General features: G+C 38.7%; 1 protein-coding gene across 2 annotated transcripts in view; it reads left to right on the top strand.

Moving 5' to 3' along the window:
- NSD2 (nuclear receptor binding SET domain protein 2) overlaps nucleotides 1-16,086 on the top strand; it is a gene marked incomplete at its 3' end in the record, with an annotated part of 75,347 nt that overhangs the window by 20,115 nt on the left and 39,146 nt on the right. For both annotated transcript variants that reach the window (XM_080938702.1, XM_080938701.1), the window contains exons 2-6: nucleotides 1,001-1,626; nucleotides 3,871-4,033; nucleotides 8,608-8,774; nucleotides 9,269-9,751; nucleotides 14,457-14,601. In XM_080938702.1, coding sequence (XP_080794828.1) covers nucleotides 1,030-1,626; nucleotides 3,871-4,033; nucleotides 8,608-8,774; nucleotides 9,269-9,751; nucleotides 14,457-14,601 — 1,555 coding nt within the window. In that variant the 5' untranslated portion in view covers nucleotides 1,001-1,029. The remainder of the gene's footprint in view (nucleotides 1-1,000; nucleotides 1,627-3,870; nucleotides 4,034-8,607; nucleotides 8,775-9,268; nucleotides 9,752-14,456; nucleotides 14,602-16,086) is intronic.

Genomic DNA, 16,086 nt, shown 5'->3' with positions numbered 1-16,086 from the left:
TAGCACTCACATTGATCCTTAATTCTGTGAGATCCAATGCCCTTTTCTGATCCTCATGGGTGTTGGACACTACTGTGGTGCATAGACTGTGTGTGTGTGTGTGTGTGTGTGTGTGTGTGTGTGTGTGTGTGTGTAAAACACCGGTACACATAAATAATATATTTAAAAAAGACCATCCATTGACATTTTTTATTTTTAGACAGTATCTCTTAGCTATAGATTTCCCACTCTCTTCCCACTGCCTTTCATTTTCCTTTATATTTGGGGTTGAACCGGGGCTTGGTGCAATCACCCTACTACTGAGCACATTTTTAACTCATACTTCTTTACTTTGAGATAGAGTGCCACCAAGTTAGCTAGACTGTTTTGAATTTATTCTGTGGCCCAGGCCCCAGACTGGTGATCTTCCTGCCCTATTTTGGTATGGCAACGTAGTCTCTTAAGTAAAATCTGCTTCTCTGTGATAATTTTTAACTATTTTACTTTAAAAAATGTGTATAGGTATTTTGCCTGTGTATTTGTAAACTGCAAGTGTGCCTAGTGTCTGTGAAGGCCAGATGGGGAGTGAGTGTTAGACTCTTGGAACTTGAGTTGCAGGTAGTTGTGAACTACCATGTGGTTTCTGGGAACTGAAACTGGGTCCTCTACAAAAGTAGTAATAGCTCTGAACACAGAGCTGCCTCTCTAGTTCACAAGTTGAACTCTTAAACTGGGTGTTCTCCCGCATTAGCTGTTGTTGGTATACCTGTCCTGACTATTTTCCCTTTTTACAAATGATTCCTTATCTTTTTTTTCAGCTGTATTATTGGTGGTATTAAAATTGCTTTCTACATATTAAATCATTATAAAACATTGTAAGTTGTTTCAAAAGACAAAGCCGAATGAAATCCAACATCAACAAAACTATAGAGATACTGACATGCCTGTCCTAGGTTTAAAATGTAATATGTTGCTTTTTTTCTTCTTCCTTTTACTTTTTTTTTTTTTTTTAATGCTGTAGTGTTTTAAGAACCAAAGCATCTAAGCTGGATGGAATTTAGCATCAGAAAAAGTCCTCTTTCTGTTCAGAAAGTTGTAAAGTGCATGAAGATGAAGCAGGCACCAGAAATCCTTGGCAGTGCAAATGGAAAGACTCAGAACTGTGAAGTGAATCACGAATGCTCTGTATTCCTCAGCAAAGCTCAACTTTCTAACAGCCTGCAGGAGGGGGTCATGCAGAAATTTAATGGCCATGATGCACTCCCCTTTCTTCCAACAGAGAAGTTGAAAGATCTTACTTCTTGTGTGTTTAATGGAGAACCTGGTGCTCATGATACTAAATTGTGTTTTGAGTCCCAGGAAGTAAAAGGAATTGGGACACCACCCAATACTACTCCTATAAAAAATGGCTCTCCAGAAATTAAACTGAAAATCACCAAAACATACATGAATGGGAAACCTCTCTTTGAATCTTCAATTTGTGGTGATGGCGCTGCTGATGTGTCTCAGTCAGAAGAAAATGGACAAAAATCGGATAATAAGACTAGGAGGAACAGGAAGAGGAGCATAAAATATGACTCTTTACTGGAGCAGGGCCTTGTGGAAGCAGCTTTAGTGTCCAAGATATCAAGTCCTGCAGATAAAAAGGTATTTGTGAAGGATTCTGTTGGGTTCTGTGACAATTAATGGTGTGCATGAGACCTATGTAGAATACCTTAAAGTATATGACCATAGGTAGAAGGGATGGGAAAAAACCCTGATGGTGGCAGTTGCTGTCTTGCCTTAGTCCTGTGCAGGTGATACAGATCGAGGCTTGGCTCCTGGTTGGTTATTGGGCTTGCAATTATCTGGACATTGCTTTCATTAGTTACCACAGCCATAAACTGTGCCACTTGAGAAGCCTAGTGATTAAAGTGGCTAAAAAGGCTAGATGTGGTGGTCCACACCTTTGATCCCAGCATGCAAGAGACAGAGGTGGGCAGATATCTGAGTTCAAGGCCAGCTAGGGTTGCCAATAAAACCCTGTCTGAAAACAACAGTAATTTCTGAATCTAGGTCTGTCAATTTTCATGGCTTTATTAGGTCTACTGTTTTTAATGGGTTCCATTTCTCAGGTATTTTTAGACTAACTGCTCAGTGGAGATACATTAAACTTATTAAGTCTGTGCCATCTAGTGAATGGTGGAGCAGAGCTATGCTATGGAGGAATGCTGCTGTCATCCTTTCTACATATGCCACTGTCTACTCAATGGTCTTTTCAACCAAGTGGTTTAGCAGCTGATTGCCTCCTTGACAGTGGAAGTGTATCACACCTTCCTGTTTTTGGATTTTAGTGTAGAGTTCAGCACTTTGTATATAACAGGCATGTACTGATTCATTCATCAAAGGCTGAGAAGGAAAAGCCCTGACTTAAGGTGAAAGAATATATGGTTATCATTCTGTTAGATGGTTTATGTCACCAGTGTCATAAAAGTGATATGCAGAATGGTCCTGACACTTGAGTATAGATCATGTAAAGCAGCTAAGTAACCTTGGTCTTGGTAGAAAGAAATAGGGACACCAAGCAAATCCCGGTTGGTTCAGTCCGATGGCCTTGAGGGTACTAGGTGTTTTGATTTTTTTTTTTTTTAGTTGCACCCAGTGGTATTCTGAGAAAACTCAAGACAGGTAAGTTGAAATGCAAATGAATTACTGGCACTGTGAAAATTGGAGTATTTAGTTTAAAATTGTAGTTGTGAAATTTTGTTTAGAATTATCACAAAGAAAGTTGAAATTTTCTTGAAATCTTTAAAACTACAAAGTAGCTTAGTGTTTAAAGGTAGTGGTTTTGAGGAACTGTTTCATTCTTGTTAATGGAATTCCAAAGGTAAATCTTTGTTTTTCCTTTTTTGGTGGGGAGTGGGGAATGGTTTCAGTATGTGGCCCTGACTTGGAACTCAGAGGTGGTATCTGCCTGTTGCTGCTTCATAAGTGCTAGGATTTGGGATTAAAAGTTTGCATCACCATGCCCGCCCAAAAGTAATTATTTTAAAAGACCAATATAATAACCTGGACTGCTTTAGAGGTTTGTGGCCATGCCTGCAGATGCAGTGATCCTTATGCTTTCACAGTTTTTTGAAGAGGCCTGAACATGATTATCACAGACTGGACTTTTCTTCCTAGTTTTGACACATGATTGGATCAAAATTGTGTTCTCTACTTACACAGTGAAGTAATACTAAAATGCTGTTCAGTCTTTTGAGCTAACATCTTGAAAGTATAATATGAATCTCCAGTAGTCTACTCTGTTGTGCTTACAAATCTGTAATAGCCAATGAGATTTGTGGGTGACTATTCAACAAGAGGAGGAATTGCCCTAAGAGATGATGTTCAATTTGCCCATGTTAAAGAGATGGAGAAACTTAGCGTAAGAGAGTTTTGAATACTTATAGCACTTGTCTCTATACTGATGGTGGGGCTAGGGCCACTGCTTCAGCACAGGAGGTTGATATATTGACTAGATGTATGTTCTCAAAGACTAGCTATCAGATATGTATTGGCTAGGGGTAGGGGGCAAAATGCTTTGAGGGTTCTGTGAATAAGGCACCAACTTAGTAATACTGAGAACTTGTTATTTGTCAGGTCTTACACTAATGCGTTAGATGAGAATAAGAGAAAGCCGTTGTGAGAAGTGATTGATTTTGAAGGTGAAATCTAGAATCCATAAGCGAAGTGTTCTCTGAAGATCAGGCCCTGAAAGCATGAAGACAAGTGAACTATACCCCAGTCCTCTCCATACTGTGTTTTGAGCCTTTAAACTTCTGATTAATACTTTTTCTTTTATAGATAGAAGGTTGAATTTAAGGATAATTACTGAATGTTAATATTTGTTTTTTTGATGTTCACTTACAGATTCCAGTTAAGAAGGAGTCCTGTCCAAGTACTGGCAGAGATAGGGACCTCTTACTAAAATACAATGTTGGTGATTTGGTGTGGTCCAAAGTGTCAGGTTACCCTTGGTGGCCTTGCATGGTTTCTGCTGATCCACTCCTACACAATCATACAAAACTTAAAGGTACTAAATTCTTTTTTTCCCCCATCTTCCCCTTCTGCACCAAACCTTTCTAATTTGTGTGTTTCTTTCCCATGCTTTGCTAAGTGGCCTTACTAGCTATTTTACCATTCTTCTTAAGGTGGGTGATTGGTTCAGATGTGACATATCCATTTCCTAAATATAGGGTTTATCTGATTGAACTGCTGCTAACAGGTGAATAACTTTTAAGAATAATTTTTAGATGTATTTATGTTTTATGTGTTTTTTTGCCTACATGTATGTACATGAACCATGTGCATACCTGGTGCCTGTGGAGGTCAGAAGGCAGCATTGTCTCCTTTGAGATATATGTGCTTGTGAGCTACCATGTGGGTGCTAAGAACCAAACCCGAGTCCTCTGCAAGAACAATCGCTCTAAACCACTGAGCCATCTCTCTCTAGCTGGGGCAACACTTTTTAGCTTTTATTAAGTCTCAACTTTTATGGCAAAAATTATTACTTAAATATATAGTGATTATTTGTAGATTAATATTTGATATATATTAACTTTGAATTATAAAACTCTCCATTTAATTGGGTTTGGGAAACAGGGAGAAAGCTAGAAATGATAATCTGATTTAGAAAACCTGAATAAAGTGGATGATGAAACAGCTCAAGAACATATTTAAAATGTTATTGATACAAAGCAAATGGTTAAAAAATAAAAGATAACTTAGCCCATAAGTATGTTAATTATATAAGAACAACCCACAGGAAGTTGTTTGGGAGGAAAAGTAACAAAGGATCATGTAGTTTGATTTACTTATTTATTTTTGAGACTTGTAGTTCAGGTTGGTCCTTATAAAACTTGTGATCCTTCTGCTTTAGCCTCTAGTGCTGGGATGTGTGCTACTATGCCTGGCTTTGGAAAGCTCTTCTAGAGTAAAGTTTGAATTTGATTTGAAGAAGGTAAGGTGTGTTACATATAGATAAGTTTATGTTCTTGACATGTGCACCCCTCAGAAATGTGGACAACCACAGCTATGATGATTCAAGGTTGGTATTCTGGCCTAGAACTACTTCTGACCACTCAGTTTTGTATGGTCCTTTGTGGTATACTGAAACATGTGCCACCTGGTTTTTGGCCATAGTTTTGAGGTCTGACAGGAATGGTGCCTGCTCCCATTTGGTTCTGGGTCATTGTATTGCCATCTGCATGCCACATACAGGTCTGTTAGCTGGCTGTGTACAGGTAGTTGGAGAGAATGACAGGACCTTTTGTGCTAGCAAGTTTGGACTGAAAGGGATGTGCTTAAGATAAGGGGAATCTGACTACCATGCTTGTCCTGCCTTGGCCTCTGTCTTAAGGATATAGTGTTTTGCTGTGTGATGAGAAGCACTTAATAGTTTATAGGGCTCATAGAAAGAGGGGAACCTGTGGCTTGGTTTTGTCTTTGATTCCTTGTAGGACTTTTTAATATTCTAGTTTTTTCCAGAATGAGGGGAGTCTTTCCCAAGGGCTCTGGGAACCCTGGGATGCACTTCAAGGTTTTCAAATCAGAAATGTGTATTCTTTTGAGGGAGAATGAACATCATACAGCCTTGGTGCAGTCATGTGGGGGTTGTTTTGAACTGCCACTTCTTTTTCTGACTTTTGCATCATTTGTATACTATAGTATCTGGAATCTTTATTTATATAGAACTGTGTTAAAATTTTTTACCAAGGGATGGCAAGATTGCTCAGTGGGTAAAAAGGTACTTGCTACCAATTCTGATGACCTGAGTTTGATTGGTTCTCAAATGGTAGCTGGAAAAAACTGCACAGTGTGAAGTGCACATGCATGCACATAAACACATACACACAGAATAAATAAATAAATAAATAATAAAAATTTTATATATTTTTCTCTACTGAGTATATCTGCCATCTTTTACTTGTACTTTTTGCCAGGTACTACTTTACCTAGTTTGGGGCTTTGGTGTTCCACCAGAGTCTAAATCATAATCTTAAGCATGCTGATTCCTATCCTTTGTCTCTTGGGTCCTCTGGAAGAACAAATGCTCTTAGCTGTTGAGCCCTCTCCAGCCTGACAGTAACTATTTTAAAACATTATTTAAATCAATATTAATTCAGATACTTTAATTTAGCACTTAGGAGACAGAGACAGGCAGATCTCTTAATTTGAGGCTAGTTTGGTCTACAGAGCTAGTTCCAGGGCATCTAAGGCTACATAAAGAAACCCTGTCTTGTAAAAATACACAACAACAACAACAAAACTTAATTCATTTTATATACTATAAAGGATTTTTGGGATTGGGGAGATGGCTCCTGGCTCAGCTGTTAAGAGCACTGACTGCTCTTCCACAGGTCTTGAGTTCAATTCCCAGCAACCACATGGTGGCTCACAACCATCTGTAATGGGATCCGACACCCTTTTCTGGTGTGTCTGAAGACAACTACACATATACATAAAGTACGTTTTTAAAAAGAGAGAGATGATGTGTCATGTAGCTCTGGCTGACAGAACTCATTGTATAGACCAGATTTGGTCTCAAACTAACAGAGAACTGCCTGTCTCTGCCTCCTAAGAGCACCATCGGGCTGGCCTGAGTAAATTTCTTTTCTCTGTTGATCTTTCCAAAAGTCTGTTGTCTGGGTATGGGACCTCTTTGATTGATACCTTAGGTTTCCACAGTAGTAAATACTGCTCATATTAATATTTTTTTTCTAGATTTCTTAACTTAAACTTTTTAAAAAAGATTTAATTTTGTTTATGTGCACAAATATGTGCTGTGTGTGTGCTCTAGATCTCCAGCTGGAGTTACAGGTACTCATCAGTCACTAGAGGAAGGTACTGCTAACTGAACTCAGGTCCTTTGTAAGAACAAGAGGTGCTCTCAACCACTGAGCATTTCTCAGCCATTACTACAACTTTAGAAAAAGATTTACTGTTATTTTGTAAGAGTGTCTGCCTGTGTATATGTATGTGCATTGTGTGTGTATCTAGTGATGAAGGAAGCCAGAAGAGGCACTCTATCCCCTGAAACTGGAGTTATGGACAGTTGTCAGTTACTATATGGGTTCTGTAGACTGATCAGACTGGAGTCCTCTGCAAGAACAACAAGTACTCTTAAACACTGAACCATCTCTCTGGCCTTAAATTTTATACATACATATACACATATATACATACATATACACATGTATATATGTATGTATCTGTGTATAGGTATACATATAGTTATTGTTTATTTTATATGTATGGATGTCTGAATGTGTTTGTGTGCACTGTGTGTGCAATGCCTGTGGAGGTCAGAAGAGTGCATTGGATTTCCTAGAACTGGAGTTACAGGTACAGGTAGTGAGCTGCCATGTGAGTGCTGGGAATTGAATCTAGCCATTGTGCAGGCAAAAACTTAGATACATAAAATAATAAAAATAAAACTTAGTGGGGCATGGTGGCATACTCCTTTAATCCTAATATTCTCAAAGCAGAGGTAGGTGGATCTTTGAGTTTGAGCTAGCCTGGTTTACAAAGCAGGTTCCAGAACAGCCAGGGCAGCACACAGAAACCCTGTCTCAAAATAAGATAAAATAAAAGTATTAAAATAATTAAAAAGCAAGAAAAAAATTAATCTCCTCTTTTTCCCTAGCAAACAGGATATTTCTCTGTTCAGTGTCTTTACCTTGCACTTTTGGGTTTATTACCTTGAGAGCTTGTCCAGAACCTCTATTTCTAGTTTTATTTTTGTGGGAAGCTTCCTGGTCCTGGGTCCTTGTGTTAGCTTTGTGTATGAGCATAGTATTCAGAGCTGCTGTAGCTACAAACGTAAAGCTGTTGACACCTGACCACCTTTGCTTTAGAGGGTTGGACTCACTATCTGTTGCTTTACTGGAGGCATCTTTAAAGATACAGTGAAGAGGTTTTTCTTCTTGGTGTTGTAGCTATCCAGGAAGTTTGCTTTTATTTCCTTTAGGATAAAGGCTAAAGATCTCTGCTCTTGTTACTGAAGTCTTTTTTCAGTGACCTTTTGACTGGCTTATCTGTCTGTCTCTCCTTCAACCTCAGCAAAATCTGAAGTTTCAAGGGTTAGTAGGCTCTGCTTATTCCTCTGGCTGTACTTCTTCCTGTAGCTAAGAGTGACAAAGGGATATCTGAGGGATCTGCTGTGGTCTCAGGGACTCTTTGAGGCTGAATGCTCTTATTTAAGCACTGTACCCATGGTATAGTTAGGAGAAGGCAACAGATGCCCTGGCAGTGGGCTGGTGAGCTTGTTAATAGGTAGGGACGGGTTACTAAGTCCAGCCAGACCTGCGGTGTTAGCTTCTGTGGAAGTGCCCTTCTGCTGAAGTCTTGTCATGTCTAAAATCTCTTTAAGATGAAGAAGTGGTTTTATTTAGCTTCTTTTCCCCCAGTATCCTTTTGTGCCTTCTCTGTATCTCTGACTAGTGGATTTTCTTCTTGTGCGTGGAGTATATTGAGGATAAAAAGGTAGAATTCTTATTAAGATTAATAAGCACAAACAACATTAAGTAAAATAATTTCAAAGCAGTAGTAGATTTGCCCAGTTTTATCCCAAATTCTAATGTTCGTGTTTTTTATTTTTAAAATTAGGTCAGAAAAAAAGTGCACGCCAGTATCATGTACAGTTCTTTGGTGATGCCCCAGAAAGAGCTTGGATATTTGAGAAGAGCCTTGTTGCTTTTGAAGGAGAAGGACAATTTGAAAAATTATGCCAAGAAAGTGCCAAGCAGGCACCCACGAAAGCTGAGAAAATCAAGGTGATAGACATTCCTTTAGTGTGACTATAGCTGATTCAAGTGATTTCTTATGTTGGTCATTTACCTTTTTTTTTTTTTTTTTTTTTTTTTTTGAGATAGGGTCTTATTATGTAGCCCTGGCTGGACTTGAATGCATAGAGATCCACCTGCCTCTGTCTCTGCCTCCCTAGCCCTGGAATTAAAGATGTGAGCCAACATGCCCAGCCTACATTTGTCATTTATTTTTACCCAAGTATGTGAGTTTTCTTTTACTCATTTGATGACTCCCAGGAATAATTTTTCTTATCTTATTTCCTTTTATAGATAGAAACTATTAGTTAAAGGTATTAGAGTTGATTGCTAGTTTAAAGAGACAGTAGTTGTCATCTGAGTTATATCTAAATTTTTAGTTGGGTTTTTATAGGTTTTCCTAATCTGATAACATTGTAAAAGTGTTTTTAACTGAGACACCTTTTATATTATGCAATAAAATTTGTAATTTATTTTCTTTTCAGTTGTTGAAACCTATTTCGGGGAGATTGAGAGCCCAGTGGGAAATGGGCATTGTCCAAGCTGAAGAAGCTGCTAGCATGTCAATAGAGGAGCGGAAAGCCAAATTTACTTTCCTTTATGTGGGGGACCAACTGCACCTCAACCCTCAAGTGGCTAAGGAGGCTGGCATTGCTACAGAATCTTTGGGAGAAATGGTGGACTCTTCAGGGGCCAGTGAAGAAGCTGCTGTAGACCCTGGGTCTATGAGAGAAGAGGATATTCCCATAAAGAGAAGGCGAAGAGCCAAAAGGTCTAGTTCTGCTGAGAACCAAGATGGTGACCCTGGCACAGAAAAGAATACATCTCCAAAGATGGCTGAGGCTGAACCTAAGAGAGTTGTAGGCTCTCCTGCTGGAAGGAAAAAGTCCACAGGTTCTGCTCCTAGGAGCAGGAAGGGAGACTCAGCAGCTCAGTTTTTAGTCTTTTGTCAAAAGCACAGAGATGAGGTAAGTACTCTGATGGATTCTGAGTTCCAAATTTGTTGAACACCCCTTTAGTGCAGAATCCTGTTTCTTAGTATACTGGTACAGTCTAGTTTTTAGATGTAACAGTTACTGTTGGAACACAGACATTTGTAGACTTGGTTGCCACCATGTTCCTTCAAAGGGCATAAAAAGATTGAGCAACAGTGGGAAGTGGGAAATGAATCTCAATGGCCTCCCTTTGCTGGGCTTATTCCTAGACTACAGCTCTTGGTGAGCCTTTTCTCTTTAACAAGCTATTTTGAAGTATTCAGTTCATGTTCACTTAAAAAGATGATGATGTTAACACCAAGTATGTTGAAGATTTATTTCTATAATACTTCAGAGGATAATAATATATAAATGAGTAAAGTATTTAAATACTTTTATATTTTACCATAAAATATATCATCTCTTGGTACCTATATCTCATTTCCATCATAAGGACCAAGGCTCTTTATAGTATGAGTCATGAAGCCCTCTCTAGTATAATGTCTCCTTTAATTTTACTTCCATGGAATTTCTTTTGTTGTTCAGAATTCAGAATACATATTAAAGTCACTAGTAATTAGTAGTATCTGGGGGCTAGAGAGATGGCTCAATAGTTACTTTTCTTGTAGAGGCCCTAGATTCATACTCCAACACCCACATGGTACCTCACAACAAATAACTCCAGTTCCTGGGGATCCAACGTCCTATTTTGGTATCAAGCTTATATGTGCTACACATACATGTATGAAGGCAAATGCTCATACAAATAAAAATATATATTTAGCAAAAGAGAAAACTGGATCATAGTGATACTTACCTTTAATCCTAGCACTTAGGAGACAGAGGCCCATAGGTCTCTTGAGTTCAAGGCCAGCCTAGTCTACAGAGCGAGTTCCAGATTAGTCAGGACTACATATCCTGTCTGGAAACCCCCCTCTCCAATAATAGAGAGGGAGGAGAGAGAGATACTGTCTGGACTAGTGAGATGGCTTAGTGTATTAAGGCATTTTCACCAACTGATGACCCTAGTTTGGTCCCTGGGATACCCTTGGTAGAAAGATAGAACTGTAAGGGTCTGAAAATATTCACACAGACCATACTCAAACCAATCTTAGTTAAGCAAGAAAAGTTTATTAAACGTACACCATAATACTGGACATCTAAGACCACAAGAAGGGAAAACTTGGTTGTGGTACCAGCCAGTCCTTGGAGCAGGGTTTTTTAGGAAAAACCAGGCTCCAAAGTTCAAAGGCAAACAGTGAAATGATACATTTTTGGCTAACTAGACAAGTATTATCAGCTAACCTTTAAAATGATTGGTCCTGTGGGAGGAAAGAAAGGTAGTGGATGGGTGGTGAACAGGGGAGTTTCAGAACATTGAGATAACAGGGTACAAGTGACTCAGCCATAACTTTTTGTCTTATTAGTAACATTCTGTAGTGATTGCTCTGGATAATTACTTCTGGGATATAGAGTCTGAGAACCTGAACTTAATTTCACCTTTTGAGCAAAATGGAGACTGAATATAAAATGGCTACAGCTATGTTGAAAGGAACAAGACTCACCAAGAACCATCTTCACCAAGTTGTCCTCTGACTTCTTTCTACACATGTAATATACACAATGAATACATAATTTAAAATTAATTTAACAATAAAAGAAAAATAATATCTCTTGTCCAAATATTATCCATGGGCATTTAACCAGCTCCTGTTTTGTGTCAGGCAGCATGACCTGGTACAAGATCATGAAGAATTTAAGGAGCTGAGTAACTGAATGGTTATGGGTATTGTAAGAAAACTATGGAACATGTTATTTTTGTCCCTACACGGTAGCTTAGAAGTCTTCCCAGAAGGAATGGAAGGGGGTATGGGAGGTGGCATGTTCTAACTCCTAGAATAGTGCTTTGCCCTTATCAATGAACTGTGACAGGAAGCTCAAGGCAGGTTCCTCACCGATAACTTCAGAGAAGTCACCTGAAGAAAATGACTGAAGAGAAGAAGGCTGGCTGATCACTGTAACCATCAGTTACTGGTTTTCTTTGACAATATATAATGGTTTACTGCTGTCATTGTCCATGCCTACAGATAATTTATTTTGTATTTTTGAATAAAGACATTTGTACATTCCTGATGCTGGGTGCAAGAGCCATAACCAGTGTCCTGCTTTCAACTTAAATCACTGAGGCATCTCTACTGTTCTGTTAGCATCGGGACTGTAGCGCTGTGTCACCACATGAAGTTCAGAAGCAGCCTTTCTGTGGAGGGTGGGAATGATTGTGTACAAAGTAGAGACGTATCCAATTATGTGACAACCTTTGTGTAATAAAATTTTGTTTAAAGTTAAAAAAAAAAAGAAGTCTTCCCAGAGAAAATATTGGAGTAGCATCTTGTTGGGTATAGTAATGTGTAGCTGTACTATCAGCACTATTTGGAGACTGACACAGAATAATTGAATTTGAGGATAACCTGGGCTACATATACCACTTCCCTCTCAATAAAAGACAAAATGGAATTAATAGTGTCTTCCTTGGGAATGGAAGGTTATTTAAGAATTAGAAAGTCTATTGAGGCTGGAAAGGTGAATCAATGGTAAAGAGCTCATACTGTTCATGCAGAGGGGTAGAGTTTGATTTTTTACTACCTATGTCAAATTGGTTCACAAATGTTTGCAACTCTGCCTCCCAGGAGTCAATGTCTGGACTCTGGCCACACACAGAATAAATGATTATTAAAATATTTAGGCACAGGGTTTCACTGTGTAGCTCTGCCTGGCCTAGAACTTAACAAAGAACTCCTTGCTTCTGCTTCCAGAATGCTGCGATTAGAGCTGTGCACTACTACCATGCCCTGTAATCATGGGTGGTTTTCAAAGCTCAGTCAAAAGCTGAACGTGGTGGTACACACCTTTAATCCCAGCACTTGGCCAGCAGTCAGGCAGCTAGCCTGCACTACATAGTGAGGCATTATCTTTAAAATTAAACAGAGGCTATAGAGATGGCACAGTGATTAAGAGCACTAGCTGTTCTTCCAGAGCTCAAGCTGTAAAAGTGAGGATAGAGTAATGGAGGCATGGCAGATGCAAGGACATGGCAGAATAAGAACTTTCATGTCCAGCATTTTAAGTGCCCTGAAGTTTTAGAAAGTATTAGTTTTCAAACTGGATATGCACTAGACTATTAAGGACATTTAAAAGCACAAAAGTAGTTTAAGTCCATTCCAATGGAAAACCTTAATAATACTCTGAACAGATACATTCAATTCCTAGCACACATGTAGTACTTTACGCCTATTTGTAATTATTCTAGTTCCAGGGGGATCTTACACTCTTCTGAACTCTGGACAACCAGATGTGCACATGGTGTGCAGACATATGCAGGCAAAACACTTATAAAATAAGTTAAAAGCAGACAAACAGAAGCTTTGGTCTATATAGAAGAGGAGTTTTCTACCTCAGGAGAGTAAAGGATTATTTTCTTTCTAAAATACTTTTTGGTTATTAAATAAATAAAATTTATTTTCTTGTTTGTACACTGCTTATGTCCCTGCCTGCCTCAGAGGCCAGAAGAAGGCATAACATTCCCAGACGAAGGAATTGGAGTCAAAATCATTTCTTAGCCACTATGTGGGCGCTGCAAGTCAAACCAGTTCCTCTAAAAGAGCAGCTAATGCTCTTAACTGAGGGCTGAGCAGCCCCTCCAGGGCTCAAGGAAAGGCTTTTTAAAATAAGCTAAACTGACTACAGATTGTGAAGGAACTGTTTTAAAATGGAGATCTCTTTTTCTTATGTGTCAAGGACACCGTATACAATTGAAATGACAAGATTTGTCATTAGCCAATCTTAAGGGACAAAATGGCAATTTACAGATGAGTTTCAGCGACTGATAAGTACATAAAGAGGTGTTGTTCAGCCCCACACATAGACAGAGACTTATATATTGAATTCATGAATATTCATTATTATATAGTCATCAGCTCCATTCTAGACTTAGGCAGGATCTAAACTCCATTGACTTTTACCTCCTGGGCTTATTGCCATCTGCAGTTAAAGCTGGAGGTTACTCATTAATCATTACTGTGCATCTGAACCACCTAGACTTGTGGAAATGTACTTTCTTTGCTGGTAAGATGGGATGGGGCACTCTGAGCATACTCTGAAGGTATTGATCCCCTGTAACTGGAGAATCTGTTGCTTGTGTAGATCTGTTGTCTTTGTGCTGGCTTAGACAAAAATTGGGGTTTTCTTGTTGGTAGACTGTTGTCTGTATATCTTGTTTGTTATAGACTTGTCTGTCTATGACATGGATTGACAAATGGAGTTAAACTGTTGTAGTTGGTGAAGATGACAAACCAAAATCTCACTCCATGCTCATTAGGAATATTTTTGCACAACTTGTCTGACTATTAATTTTTCAAGAATGCCTGGAAAATTGTGACTTGACTTAAATAATTGAGTGATTTTAGAAAAATATGTGTTTTCTCAGCATCATTTATCAGTTATTTTCACTTAGAAATTTTTAGTGAATGACTGTATCAGTTATGTGTTAGTTTTCTTTGAGCCAAATTTTCTGGGACATAATTCTGTTATGGGAATAAAAATTCTACATATGCAATTCTAAAGAACTATATTTGATTTTACGTAACTCGCAATGAATTTTGTGAGTATAGAGTTCTTATTGCCCTCCTTTTTTTGTTCATAGGTTGTAGCTGAACACCCAGATGCCTCAGGGGAGGAGATTGAAGAATTGCTTGGGTCCCAATGGAGCATGCTCAACGAAAAGCAGAAAGCACGATATAATACAAAGTTTTCCCTAATGATCTCTGCCCAGTCTGAAGAAGACTCTGGTAAACATACACCTATATATATGTCTTCTGCTTGGGTGTGATGTATAGCATGTGGCCACATTTACAGTATTCCAAATCCATGCCTGTGTCATTGCTGTTTTTTCCCAATCACCCGTGCAGGTGTGTTTTGGATGGTCTACAGGACCTTCATTTTACTGTTTATACAAAGTAGGGATTCTGGCTATACTACTTGAAGGGTGACATAGGAAAGAAAGAAAGGTAGGTACTTCTGGCACTCCAGTCCTAGTTCAATAGGTCAGGCCCAGTGAGAGCAGTTAGTTCTGGCCTGTGCGCTTGAGTACTTGTAAGTAAGATGACTGGTTTACCTTCACTTGGGTGTCTCATTTCTAGGCTTTCGAGCTTGAAAACTTGAAGGCATACTACATCAAATATCAGTTTGGCCTATGGCAAGGTGAGGAAGAACTAGAGAAAATGTCTAAACGTCTAACAGGTTGTGGTGTGTAAACACTGGGACACATGAGTTGTAAAAAACAAAACACTCCCTCTCCCCCAAAAAATCCTGTTAATGAAAAAAAATAAAGTGTAATATATTTAAATGTTAAGTAAAAAGTACAGAAACTGTTTCTAACTCGGATTTATAATGGAGTTTTGGAGGTGTTAGATATGAAAGCCAAGGTGTCCTAGGTAGTCCTAGAATAGCTACCAAGTGTTAGATTGTGATTATAATACATACATCAGTCACCCTTCTACTTTTCGTGGAATGTGATTATCTTGATTTAGGATTTGCTAGGCCTTTTAATTACTTTTCTCTTGCTGTGACAAGGCATCATGACCAAGGCAATTTATAGAAGAAAGAATTCATTGGGGACTTAAAATTTTAGAAGATGATTTCATGATCATCCTGGAGGTTATCATGATAGAAGGTAGATTGACATGGTGCTAGAGCAATAACTGATCTATAAGCATGTGTCAGGGAAGGCCAACTGGGAATGGTGTGGGCTTTTGAAACCTCAAAGCCTACCCCCAGTAATACACCTCCTAATCAGTCCCAAACTGTTCCACCTTCTGGGGACCAAGCATTCACATTCAAATATGTGAGCCTGTGTGGCTCATTCTCCCTTGAATACTAGAGTTCCATATCAAGTCATTGTATTGATCCTGAATAGGCTCACCCATTTTCATTTTGCCCATCTTTGTTTAGATGCTGTAATTTAAAATAGCAAGAATGTTTAGAGTTTGTGAACTTTAAAAAAAATTGTATTTGCCTCATGGTGTGCTAATACACTTAGTCTTGAGTAATATTTCTTTTCAGTATGGCTGGTGTACTTAAGAGGGGCAGGCAGGCATAAGCCAGGTTAGCTAACCCTAAATAATAAGTGTATTTGGAGTTGTAGTCAGGAGGATTTAAGGTATTTCTAGCCAACATAGTATGTTTTTCTTTCTCAAAATAAAAAGTAAAAAGATGCCTGGGGAGGGATATAATTTAAACCCTGGGTTTTATCTTCACTACTACTACTACTACTA

This window comes from Micromys minutus (assembly GCF_963924665.1).
Source record: "Micromys minutus genome assembly, chromosome: 1".
Lineage (NCBI taxonomy): Eukaryota > Metazoa > Chordata > Mammalia > Rodentia > Muridae > Micromys > Micromys minutus.
The sequence above is the reverse complement of the archived record's forward strand: the minus strand, read 5'-3'. Positions and strand labels throughout refer to the sequence as shown.